General features: G+C 42.3%; 1 protein-coding gene across 1 annotated transcript in view; it reads right to left on the reverse strand.

Moving 5' to 3' along the window:
* cyth1a (cytohesin 1a) overlaps positions 1 to 3,493 on the reverse strand; it is a 37,197-nt gene extending 33,704 nt beyond the window's left edge. The window contains exon 1 of the mRNA XM_073493935.1: positions 3,139 to 3,493. Within this exon, the coding sequence (XP_073350036.1) occupies positions 3,139 to 3,220 (82 nt within the window). The 5' untranslated portion in view covers positions 3,221 to 3,493. The remainder of the gene's footprint in view (positions 1 to 3,138) is intronic.
* Positions 3,494 to 12,879: the final 9,386 nt, after the last annotated feature.

The following is a 12,879-nucleotide window of genomic DNA, read 5'->3' on the forward strand; positions in this document are numbered from 1 at the left end:
TTAGATATTAACATTATGATCTTCTTTCATGTAAGTGTGCAGAGGCTTACTAATCAATTAGGCCTTAAAATCAGTGCTTTACTTTCATTACTATCATTACACAAAGTTAGAAGTGTGCACCCCTGAAAGGGTTGCAAGGAAAAAATGTATACATATATATATATATATATACATATATATATATATATATATATATATATATATATATATATATATATATATATATATATATATATATATATGTATATACACACTTACAGTACATATATACATGTATATATATGTACTGTAAGTGTTGTTACAACACTTATTCATGGAAATTCATTCTTTTCTGATTTTTTATATCTTATCTCTATCTATTGTCCAATACTGTTTTCATAGTTTCACAATTACTTCCAGTAAAAACCTCAAAGGCCATCCGCTGTCGTCAGCATTTACTGGAAGTGTGTTTAGCTTGCTTAATAGCCTAGTTGTGCCCCTACGCATAGCACATGATGGCAGAAGATAGTGTACAGGCAGATGAAAATCCGTCGTGTATTTAACCAAGTTTTACAGTACATCAGTGAGGACCTGGATCTCCAGGACTCCAGACAGAACCTAAGGGTCACAAGTCAAAAAGCTTAAAACCACTACTGTTATGACGTTAGCATCATCACCCACTGTCTAACTACATCATCCCCTCCTCTACAACAAGCTGAGTTGGCCAATATTCTCGAACACTCTTGTTCTTGCTGTCAACAGACTTGTTCGTGCTCCTGAAGAGCTTACTATGTCCTGAGCTGCGCCTGGAGCCTACAGTAGTAATTTCCATGTCAGAAAAAAAAAGCTATTAGCGAGCTAGTGGCACAAGGATGGCAGAAAAAGTGCAGCCAAAATTTCCCAATGCTAACATGCTACCTTTAGACATGTCCGTTGTTCCCATTTATTATGATTTTAAGTTTTCTTATTGGATATGGTTGTTTAACAGTAAACAGCCTGCAAGCCTGTTGTTCAGCAGCTAGTTAATTCAGCTAGCACAAAACACACAGACTCTGAGCCAAAGAACAAAGCTGTAGCGACAGCAACAGTTCTTCAGTGGCTAACCAAGTTAGCACAAAGCATACAGCTACAGCAGTAAGGAGTAACTGTCGTGTCGGGTGGCGTTTCTGGACTAAGGGACATCCGTGACAGCTATTTTGCTTGTGTTTACATGATTGTGGCATTTAACAAAGGTGTTTAATTATGTTCTTTTTAGGCTAAAAAAGCTAAGAGAGCTTGTAACACGTAACACTTGATGATACGTCATGGCTCCGCTTCCTGCCAGCATTCCCCATTGCGTCCCAGTCCCAGGATGGACCACTAGCTGCATGGCTAACTGAGCTCACTAGCTGATAGCAGCTACAGTTACTAACAGCAGCTGTTAGTGGTTACTTTGTTGATATGCTGCCTCCAATTCATTTGGAGAATGAATTCAACAGGTGGCCATTTCTTACATACTGCACCTTTAATGGGCTAAATTAAGATCACGTCTGCTTTAAGTGATACCCCGCATGGTATCATTCCCAGGCCTGTGACCTGTGATGATTAACCAGGACTGTTGAGCCACACTTGACGGTGAAGGTGAAGGTTAGACTCACAGTAACATCCACAGTCAGTTATTGACTTAGATGCAAACGGAGATGTCACTGCATGAGGTCAGCCAGTTTTTTTTAAAACTTCTCTCTCACGTGTGATTTAATACTTCTGCTGATACAACGTGAACTCGCTTGACAACCCTCAGATGAGTCACACATGAATCACTCGCATGATTCACAATCAAAAACAGAAGCACACTGCCCAACCTCATTTTTTTTTTTTTTACAGTATAAGCAAAGAAACTGACACTTGCAGGCGGGCGACAGCTGAAATTAAGCCTTCGGGAATTCATTGCTTCTCAGCCCACGAACTGGCCCGGAGGCTGAATATTCAAATGACAAACTGGCATTATAATACCTAATGAGAAACTTTCTCTTCAATATATCTAAGTCACTCTGCTGTTCCCATGTTCTTGACTCCAGAGCAATCCAGATAACTTCCCCCATTGCATGTCCGAAACGAATACAGTCCGCGCTTTTCATGCAGCTCCGTGCTGCTGATTCAGGTGTTTTGAAATCACTGAGACAGCATCGCTTCCCCTTGCTCCACACTCAGTCAGCTGATTCACCACAGCCCAACGAAGGCGCTTTAGTCATGTCAACAGTGTTTTAAACACAGAACGCTTAACCCCACACAGCAGACTACACACGCACACCTCGGCCTCGGATCTCGTTATTACGACAGTGTGCAAGGACAAAATGTGAGAGCGTGTTGACAGACGGGGAGTATAAGAAAGAAAAAAGAGGCCAGCTCCACCTCCATCTGTAATTAAACTGGGAAAGCACCGGGGGTTTGTTTATCCAGGTTTAGGAAGACACAGCAATATTATCAAGATCCTCGTGAGCATGATCGCTGCGCGGCTGTGATTTCACTTGAGGTGTCACTCAGTCTGGCGGTGGATGTGTGTTGGAGATTAAATCTGCTCAGTGAGTATTAGCTCTCTCGGTGTGTGTTTGTGTGCGCGCAGAGGTTTAAGTTGTGCGTAATGAGAGAGCCTCCTCAGCCACGAGAAGCTCCCTCTATTTCTGTCCAGCTGGCATCATCGCTGCTGCCAGCGGGAACACACACACACACACACACACACACACACACAGTCAATCAACAGGTTTTCTTCCTCCAAAACACACGAGAAGTCATTCAAAACTAAAACACCATGATGGCTTAAAAGGGCACGGTGTTGTTTTGGAGAAGAAATTCAAACTGAGGTAATAACACCAACTCAGAAATATTTATATTTTCCATAACTGAATAAACAAGCTGTTCTAGATAAGGTCCACAGAACACTGCTTGAAGCTAGAAAGGTGGCAGGGTCCGCCAAATATAAACAAAGTAAAACATAATGAAACCGTGTTGTCCTTTAAGGGCAGTTTGTTTATTTAGTCATGCAAACAAAGAAGAGTTTCTTATTTAGTTTGTCTAGGCGTTAAAAACTACAGAGTGCACCTTTAAAATGAAGCCAACACACCACGAAACACGCTGTCAATACCACAAAGATGCAATCGAGGCCCACTGGTGTGACTTTACCTGGAGCATCTTGGGGCGGCTTCACAGCTGGACACAAGAACGTCTGAAGGCTGGACACGCAAAGTTCGCTCACCGTCCCCATCGCGCCTGAGCGTGAAAGTGTCTCTGATAGTGTCTCTGCCGCTGCCTCCTGACCGTTCACACCAAGAGGGAGTAAAATGGGAAGTCACGGAGGGCCGGGCTCCCCGCTGTGCCTGCACAGACTCACTCAGAGCTCCCACGGCCGTTCAGTCCATGGAGAGGGCTCCGACTGTGAGGTCCTGCTCCTGTGTCACTCCGCCTCACCTAATCCTGCTGGCTGGGATGAATCCTCCGCTCAGCCTCCCCCACTCCTCCTCTCACACTCACCTACTTTCTCTTCCCCCTCGATAAGAATGTGCAACTTGCGAGGACGCCGAGATCACTTCTGCTTTCTCCCTGTTCCCCTTTTGTGCAGCCTCCCTCTATCCTCCTCTGCTCTCCCTCTCTCTTTCTCTCTCTCTCTCTCTTTCTCTCCCACTTGCTACTTTCCATACTAATTCAAGCAGATATTCTTAGAGCTAAAATATTGCACACACAGACGGAAAAGTCGGGTTTGTACTCTGAAGCGCATGCTACAGCTACATCATAAGGGAAAATCAATTAGGGAAACAATTAAGGAGGAAGTTTTAACGTGGCGAACTGTCAGCTGCAAAGTCCCTTTATTGTCTTGTGCGGCGCTGCGTTTGAGTTCCCTCTGTTGCTTTTTGCTTCTAGTCACTCATCATTTTTGGCTTCAAAAAGCCTTGTACATAAAAAATCAAGATTTCATTGTTGCTTGGCAACGGGGTAGAAGAAATGATTTGCTCCTGGGCAAAACACTGTGAGCCATTTGTTTTGATTAGGTTATTTTCACACCTATTGAGGCAATTCACCATGACACAATCACATTTTGGAGAGCACACACACTCAGAGCAAAATAAAACCCGCCCGGCTCTGCCACAGATGCGGTCATAATCAACGTCAATTGATTTCATCTTTGGATTTTTCACTTCCTCTTGTGGCGCGAAGCAGGAAATGTTTACCCCCACCCTTGAACCTCTGCCACTCTGAATTAGCCCGCACGTCACTCACAAAGTGCCACTCACTCCTTGACAATGGCCGCTCTCATTCAGTGCCAGCCGTTAATTAAGACGTCAAATCTACGCTCTCTGTCAGACGCCGCCATCAAGGGCTAGGTGGCAATTACGGAACAATGTAGATTCGACACACGCTTCATTTCACCTCCGATCCAACAATCGTCGGCCTCCGAGCCCCCGAGCGCCTCACAGTGACCCCGGCGTGAACTGCAAAGTCAGTCCCGACCACCCTTAAAATGCTGCAGCTGCACATCACCCAGAGGAGCAGCACTGTCACGAGAGGCACACGGTGAAGTCAGCACAAAGTGTTCATCTTCTCTTTTTTAGTATGCATGTTTCTCCACTCGTTAGCACTCTGAATAAGAGTGTGTTGTCAGCAAGTAGCTGAGCACCTGCAGGGAGCATAAACAGGTAAACAGGTGGGTGTAGATAGATAGATAGATAGATAGATAGATAGATAGATAGATAGATAGATAGATAGATAGATAGAAAGAAAGATAGTGGGTGTGTGGAGTGCACTCGTAAGCCTAGTACTCCTCGTCCCTGCTAACAAGGTCAAAAAGACATCAGTTCACTGCCGTAAATGGAATAATGTCAACATATTACACTGAACTGTCAAGTGGCTGTGCCTGAGTCCACATAGCGAACTGTAAGTGCCCCTAATGACGTCCATGAAGGCAAATTAGCCATAGCAACGACAGTAAATTTCAATTCATTATGCGTATTATTGCCTCATAAGGTCTCAGAGGGTTTGCTGAGCGAGGTGCAACACAAAGTTAGAGACGAGGATGGTTTCACACTATTCCCCCGATCTGCATGTGGTTGTGGTGATGAGCCAGAATATGCAGCAGGAACAGGGAGGAAAAACACTCCCGGCAAGTAAACATGGAGGAAAACAATGTTGAAAAGCTTTTGCAAATGTTTTATGAGGAAGGAAATACACCCCGAGGATACAAACAGTGGTCGTAGTGCCCATAGGTGCCAATACACAATGATCAATTATACAGTAGGATTGCTCTCAATGCGATGATTATTTGATCCCACAGACAGCTCATGTGGCTCTGGAGCGTTTGTCCAAGAGTGTTAAACTAGGATGGCACTCAGTAGAACGCATACCTCCGCCAAGGCCTAACTATCCCCTTTAAGGCTCCCTTGTGCTCAATGTTAGCTACGCATACGCATACGGATACAAACAGATCCTCCGGTCCACACTCTGCATTCATTACGTCTGTCTTTTTCCATGTTTTCTGAAAGCTTACGGATACAGACCAACGGAGCAGTACCTCAGGTAGTCGCAGGGGGCAGTGTAGCCAATAGTTCAAGCGAGACACGACCACAGGACAAGAGGAAGAAGTTTTAAAGATGGCAGAACTTTTCGAGGAGAAGTTATGCGAGTTGGTGAAAGAATTACACATCTGTATGATGTTCTCTTCACTATAAATAGGCCTATGTCACCACTTTCTGTGCGCTGGGGCCCCCCGCTGGTATGTGATGCCCTTTTTATTTTTTCCCCCCCGGGCCCCTCAAACATCCTTAATCCACCAATGAAAGGACAGCTGGGAGGAGATTGGGCAGTGACAAAGAAAAAGTGGAGGTCCATTCAAGACCAATTTGACTCTGAGCAGCGCCCTCTAGTTGTTGTACTGCTTAAACTATATCATTTGTGATGGACATATCTATTTTATTATGTAAAGGGAGTATAAATAAGCCTTTATCTGAATCAAGTTGTACTCACTCATCACTAACAGCCACCAAAATACACCTGATTTTCTCCATCAAGATCCATGTATTATAACCTGAGAAATTAATGAAAATGTTAATGGTGAAAGAAAGTGAGAAAAATGTTTTGGATCCATCCCTTAATCCGGATCTGCACCAGAAGTTTTGAGGAAATCTGTTCAGCAGCTTTTGTGTAATCCTGCTGACAAACCAGCCAATCAACAAACCGACACAGATGAAAACATAACCTCACTGGCTGAGGTAATCACCTGGATTCAAACATAAATAGTTGTGCACGTACTCAGTTCAGACGACTGTGAATAGTCGAGAGTCTCCCGACGGGATAAAGAACCTGCGAGAGAACATATTGTCATCTGCCCACTATAATAGCACGTCTACCATAAAACCAACTCAGTATCATATTCTAATCAAGCTTTAATCCAGATTCTGTAGTTTATCATACAACCTCTATTAATTGAAATAAGAAGCTTCCTATAATCAATACACTTTCATAATATCTAGTGACTAAATGTGCTTATGCATCATGAAACAAACACCTTCATAAAGCAGGAAACAGGCTGCTGAGATCTCCTCTGTACAGTGCTGCATATGTAGTCTTGGCTTTGAACTGGACCCAAATGAACACTTAACTTGAGTGGTTATGCAGACATGCCACCAGGTGGACAGAGTGTGGAACAACACCTTTACTCTTGGTTCACTAAAGCAGCCAGAAGGCTTCAGTCTCACAACAAATTAAGTTCATCACAGCTGATCTAGGTTTAATTCGTCCCCTTAGACTTCTTAAATGTGCTAAATTTACTGCCTTTCTCTTCAATTCATGACAGTAAATGAGTCTTAAAATAGTTTGTTGTAAAAAAGAAGCACAAAGACGTCACTTTGAGCTCTGGGAAATTGTGATTCGCATCATATATCCGGGCTTCCCACACCTTTTCCCTTGGAGGGCCAAAACTGAAAGTTATTGGTGGCCCACAGGCCAAAAGCAAGCACCTATTGTGTTAAATTGCAAAACGGTGAAAATGGAGAGGCCAGAAAGAAAAAAATTCTGATGATTAATACATTGTTTTCTCTCCTGTGTTTGACACAAAAGTTGAGTTGTTAAAAAAAATGTTTTCACAAGCCTCTCCGGGCTTCCGTAGATCCCAAGTTCCCTCACAAAAAAATAGAAGAGCATACATAGCTATTCGTTATATAACTTTCTCTTTCGCTAGAAACATGTGGTGGGCCAAACCCTCACACTCTTGTACAAATATTATAAGCAAAAGACTCTCAGTAGACAGTCTACTGGACTCATGTGTTTGTCTTCAAACGCTCGGGAAGGTAGACAAGAAGTCTGATGAAAGAGTTTCCTCAGTTGGATGTAAAAACCTACACACAGCTCCCTGATCTGTGTTGGTGGAACTCCTACATAGCACATTATCACCTGCAGTGACTAACAACTGGCTAGGTGGGAGCAGAACACCTCAGCTGAACACACACCACAGCCAGACGTCAAGCTGACGGGGCTAAATATAGATTAAATGCGCTAAATAACATCTTTCTGATAGTAAGTTGCAGCAGCGTAGCCCACTTTCTGTTCCATCTGTCTCGGAGCTTTAAATATCCTGCCTTTGTGTGCCTCTCTCTTTATCTGCATCTCTTTGTGATCGGCGTGAGATCATGTTTTGAGCTTAACAAATAAATATAATAACGGTTGTTTCTATACTCTTACATGGTTAAGTAAGAGGTGCAACTGCAGCACAAGTTGACTATGAGGTGCCAGATTTCACCTTCCTCCTTTTTAAAAAAATCTTTTTTTTGAGGAGTACGTCTGCACAAGTCCACTGAGGATTTGCTGCTGCTGCGAATTTGACAGTTTTCATCTGAGTGCGCTTTGAATGTAAGAGGAGCTTAGTGCTGGAGTAAACCTGTCTTCTCACATGAGTAGAGTGACAGTACATAGTAGAAAAACAACTTATTACAAGACAGCAGAAGCAACTATATTTCCGTCAACCCCCTTCATCTAGGAAGGAGGGGTCAAACTGAGACAGATGACACCCATAACCGCAGCAACCACACGTACCTGCCGCTGTAGTGCACCACGCCTTTAAACCAGAACACTGTTTCCTTTGTGTGCATTATGCAAAGCTGCACTGACAGGTAGATGGAAAAAAAGAAGATAAAACAAAGAGGTTTTGACAACCTGCAGCTTTTGAAGTTTTGAAAGAGTGCAGCACCGAATGAATGCTAAGATAACTGGTTTTAGGGCACCAGAAAGCAAAAAAAAAACAGTGTGGTAATCCTGCTATAAAGTATGACATATGTGGCTGTGAGGCTATATAAAATATACAGATTATCCTCAGGCACGTGGCAAGTCTTCACACGATTACGACCATTTTTGTTGCATAAGTCTAGCCTGTATAAATAATAAGAAAAAAAAACACACAGCTATGCCAAAATAAAAGCATGAGAGTCAAGTCTCGACAGCGGATGGATTCCTTCTACGCTCTCTCCTGAACAGTCTCTGCGTTCAGGAACAGAAACGATGATACCACTTACTGTTAATCATTCAGGTCCACGAGTCATGGACAGTGAGAGTATTATTTGAATGTGCTGGACTTCAGCTTCGACACGTCCTCACACTTTAGCACATAATTACATAATCGTCAATTGATTCTTCAGCTGAATGGCGAAGTGCTGACGAGGGGGGCGGCTGCAAATAAATATAATTATGAGTCTGTACAAGCTGCCGAGAAGTCACTCCTGGACTGTGTTTACTTTGTGTGAATAACCCAATCAGAAGGCAAATGTTTAAAGGGGCATTATGTAGAAATTCAAACTTTATGCAACATTCAGGCTTTTTTCAGATATTTCCTCATATATTCTTGCCACTAAGTGAATCCAAATGCTTAAATCATTGTCAATTTTTGACCATTGCACACAAATTCTTTGTAAAATGTGCAAAAATGTTTATCTTTGAGCAACATAATATATAATATATTGAGGAAAAACATCTAGAAAATAAATGATATCCCTTAAACTGTGCTTTATTTTGTTGGATTTAACTGGAGTTCCCTTTTATGTAATTGGTTCTGCTTCTGTAAACATCCTTGTTTTTTGGCATGATGAATACTTAAAGGGGCACTGTGTAGTTTGGGAGAAGAAATTCAAACTCAGAATTGTAATATTTATGATATAAGTGAGGTAATAACACAAAATCTTTTCCATAACTGAATAAACAAGCTGTTCTCAGAGTAAAATAAGGTCCCATGATACTGTTTGAAGCTAGAAAGGTGGCAGGGTCCGCCACATATAAACAAAGGGAAACAGAATGAAACTGCGTTGTCCTTAAAGGTCAGTTTGTTTATTCAGTTTGTTTAGTCATGAAAATGAACCGAGTTTGTTGATTAAGTTCATTTTTTTCTCTTCTGATTAAATCGTCTTCCCCAAAACTACATAGCGCTCCTTTAAAACTCAATGTACAGCTTTTGGCAGGAGTCAAAACGCAAGAATACGTGTACGCCAGTGCGAAATGTTCATCTCCAACGTTCGATCTGAACTTCATTATGTGGGGGAGCGGCCCTCCCTTCCCTCAGCAGAGCATCAGTTGAAATCTTGCAATGAGGCCATTGCTGGTGCTTCTATTTTGAGATGCATTAAGCTCAGAGAAAAACTAAAGTGCTAAATAATTGAGATGAAGCCTCTAACGGAGCTTAAAAACCGAGCCATCATCTGTAGCTCATCGTGGCCTCACGTCGTCACCCTATACGTTGAATTTCCTGCACAGAAGAGGTTTTGTGAGAAGGCGTTTCAGTGAAAGTGTGTCATCTAGAGAGCCGGTGCACCACAGACTGGGTGGTATAAATAAACCAGTTTGCATCATTTCCCATCAAAACATCAACTTTTTCTCTGCATTCACTCCTCTGTGTAAATACGTGGATTTCTACAGTGTCCAGCATGCTGTCACAGCAGCAGTGTGATGCTTAATAATTCATCACACGGGTTATATTTTTATCCCTTCTGGCTGGGGATACTACACATGCCACCTGTTTTTAAGCTGGCTTACAAAAACCCAACTGTTTCTCCCTTTTCCTGTGTGTGCATGCCCATTAAATAAACACGAGTGAGGAGTCCCTGTATGACTTTTTTTTTTTTTTTTTACCAAATTATGAATGCGCACAGTCCTGTCAGTCAGTCACACTGAACATCTATCATGTCTGGATTTCTGTATTCTTGGCACAGCTGAGCACGAACAACACCAGTGCTAAAAAAAAAAAAGAAAGAAAAAAAGCAAACACTCATGGTGCAGTTAGGTGCTCGGAGCGTCCTCTAAAAGCCGAACTAGACTACATGAGAGTGGGATGAAGACAAACCGTGATTCTCCCCCTCCATCCTGGTGGTCCTGATGCTGCTGCTGCTGCTGCTGCAGGCGTCGCTGCCCGGGATGTCTCTCGCCAAGCGCCCGCAGATACCTTCTGCCCGTCCTCCCTCTTTCCTTTCCGGTCTCTTCTTCGCTTTCAACTTGATAGCAGGCTCTCAAATTATGCTGCTTCACTCTTAAGGCGGTACTTTTCAGCGTGTTGCCGTTGTGAAAGGTGTGTGTGTTTGTGTGTGTGTGTGTATGTGTGTGTGTGTGCCGCTGCTCATATGCAGACGCCGGTGCACATGCTGGCCCCGCCCATCCCAGATGTGATGTCACGCTCCAACTTCTCTGTGACCAACAACTTTGTTTATCACTGGTGTGATTTATTGACTGCTTATAGTGTCCTGAAATCTTCATAAACGTGTTATAATTAACATGAAATATTTTAAAGGTACAGACATTTTCCACAAACCATTTTTTTAATAGGCTTTAAAGGTGCAATACGTGAGAATTTTAGTTTAAAACATTCAAAATTAAACAAAAACTATGAACAGAATGTGATGAAATAAAGACGTCAGGCCTGTGTAGTGTGTTGCAGAGATGTCAAGTGGAGGTAGCATGCTAACCAGCTAGCCCTGGGCCGGATAGGCTAGCCCCTTTCACCTCCCCCAGTGGTCGGACTAGCTGCACGGCTAACTGAGCTACATGGTAATAAAGTGGTGTAGGGATGATGTTTGTTTTTTTTTCTGGCTAACCCAGAAGTTAGTTAGTTATGTGTTTTGGTGATAACTGAAAACCCGCTCAAAAAACTAAAAAAAAAAAAAAAACGCGAAGGATATCAGCCGAAGATCTTTATCAAAAATCCATTAATTTCTACCCTCAAACTAAGCATCAATGATACAGGCTAATATGTAAGAATTGAATGTCTACTGAGTCATGACATAGATTCTCATCTGCAAAGGTGGTTGTTTATTGGTGTATTCACCACCAGTGAAGCAAGTTTCAAGTAAGTGTGTTTATTCGCCTCAAACAACCTGATTACTTTACTATTCATTAGTCATATGCTAGTGAGCAGCGGCACGCTAGCATAGGAAGTGTGTGTGTGTGTGTGTTTGAATTCAGGTCAACTCTCACTAAATTCAGCACTCACCAGACTCCAGTTCTCACTCCTTTTTCCCGTCTCCTCTCTGTAACATTATCCTCAGTAAGTAAAACACATTTCTGCTCCACGTCCAGTCAGCCGTCAGCATTACAGTATAAAAACACCCGACAGTAGCAGTCATCTCTGCAGATTGCTGCTACAGTCAGGCTGATAAAGAGGAGTGAAGATAACTCGTCAACAACAACATTGACACTGCATTGTTAGCAAACACGTTTAGCAGTTATGGAGCCCTTATTATCATTCATGTGGGGTCTTGCTCCCGGCAAATGGTGCATTTTAGTCCAGTATCACTCTCTTTTAGCTCCATTTTTGGTCTCCACCAACTCTGACATTCACCAGCTAGGTAGCTGCCAACTGTTTCTGATTTTTGACGTTGAGCAGAAAGTGTTGAGTGGCTTTTTTGGAGCTTTTTTAGCTGAAAAATATGCTATGAGGAGAGCTGTGAGAGTGAACCAGAACAGTAACATTATGGACCTGACTGCTCATTTGAAAAAAAAAACGAGCTAAAACTTGCGATAAAGCTCCGTAAAGCTGAGAGGAGCTGCAGATCCATTGAATAATGGGTGTGTGAGCGACCCCTTTAACATTTGATACATTGTTATAACAAATTATTGTTATTGTAAAAATAAATAATGGATTATTGCAGCTTTTAAAGGTCCCATATTGTAGAAAAGAGGGTCTACATGCTTGAAACACCAGCAGAGAAAATGCAGAAACACAGTGGGCGGTGCCTACTCCGGCCTGTGAGAGCTGACCAATCAGAGCAGACTTGGCTGTTTGGGAGGGGAGCCTTAAAGAGACAGATCATTCAGACAGAGGGTGTGAAATATGAGAATAATAATATAGATTGATTTATTTTTTACCTTAAGAGGATGTAAACATTTTCTAGTAGACACTCAAAATAAGTATAAACCTGAAAATGAGCATAATATGGGACCTTTAAAGTTGCAGCACCTCGAGCTAATCAGTGATGTCATTCTGTGTTTAGCCTCGGGTTTCAAGGAAAGAATACTTATGACATCACATAAAGGGGCGTGGCCACAAAGTAAGACGCCTTAACATTTTGACAGCGATGCAGCAAGTTTTTGTGAATCAGCTTTTTAGAGTTCAGATGTGATACAAGCTTGATACAGAACAACTAGACCAACACATTTGTATAATCACAAACACATGATCAAATACTGAATTATTGATAGCTTAATGTGCTTTGGCTAATGCTGCATTGCTGTAAAATATCTAATTACCTTCTTGCTAGAGTGATCCAACTGCTATCATAACTATATACAAGACAAGATTTATGCAGTAGAAGACAGAGAAATACACAGCGAGTTCACAAAAGTCACAACTTTATTGCACCTTTATAGTTATCTATAGTGTGGTAAGAGCCACTTTCATTATGAAAG

Source organism: Pagrus major, chromosome 23 (assembly GCF_040436345.1).
Source record: "Pagrus major chromosome 23, Pma_NU_1.0".
Lineage (NCBI taxonomy): Eukaryota > Metazoa > Chordata > Actinopteri > Spariformes > Sparidae > Pagrus > Pagrus major.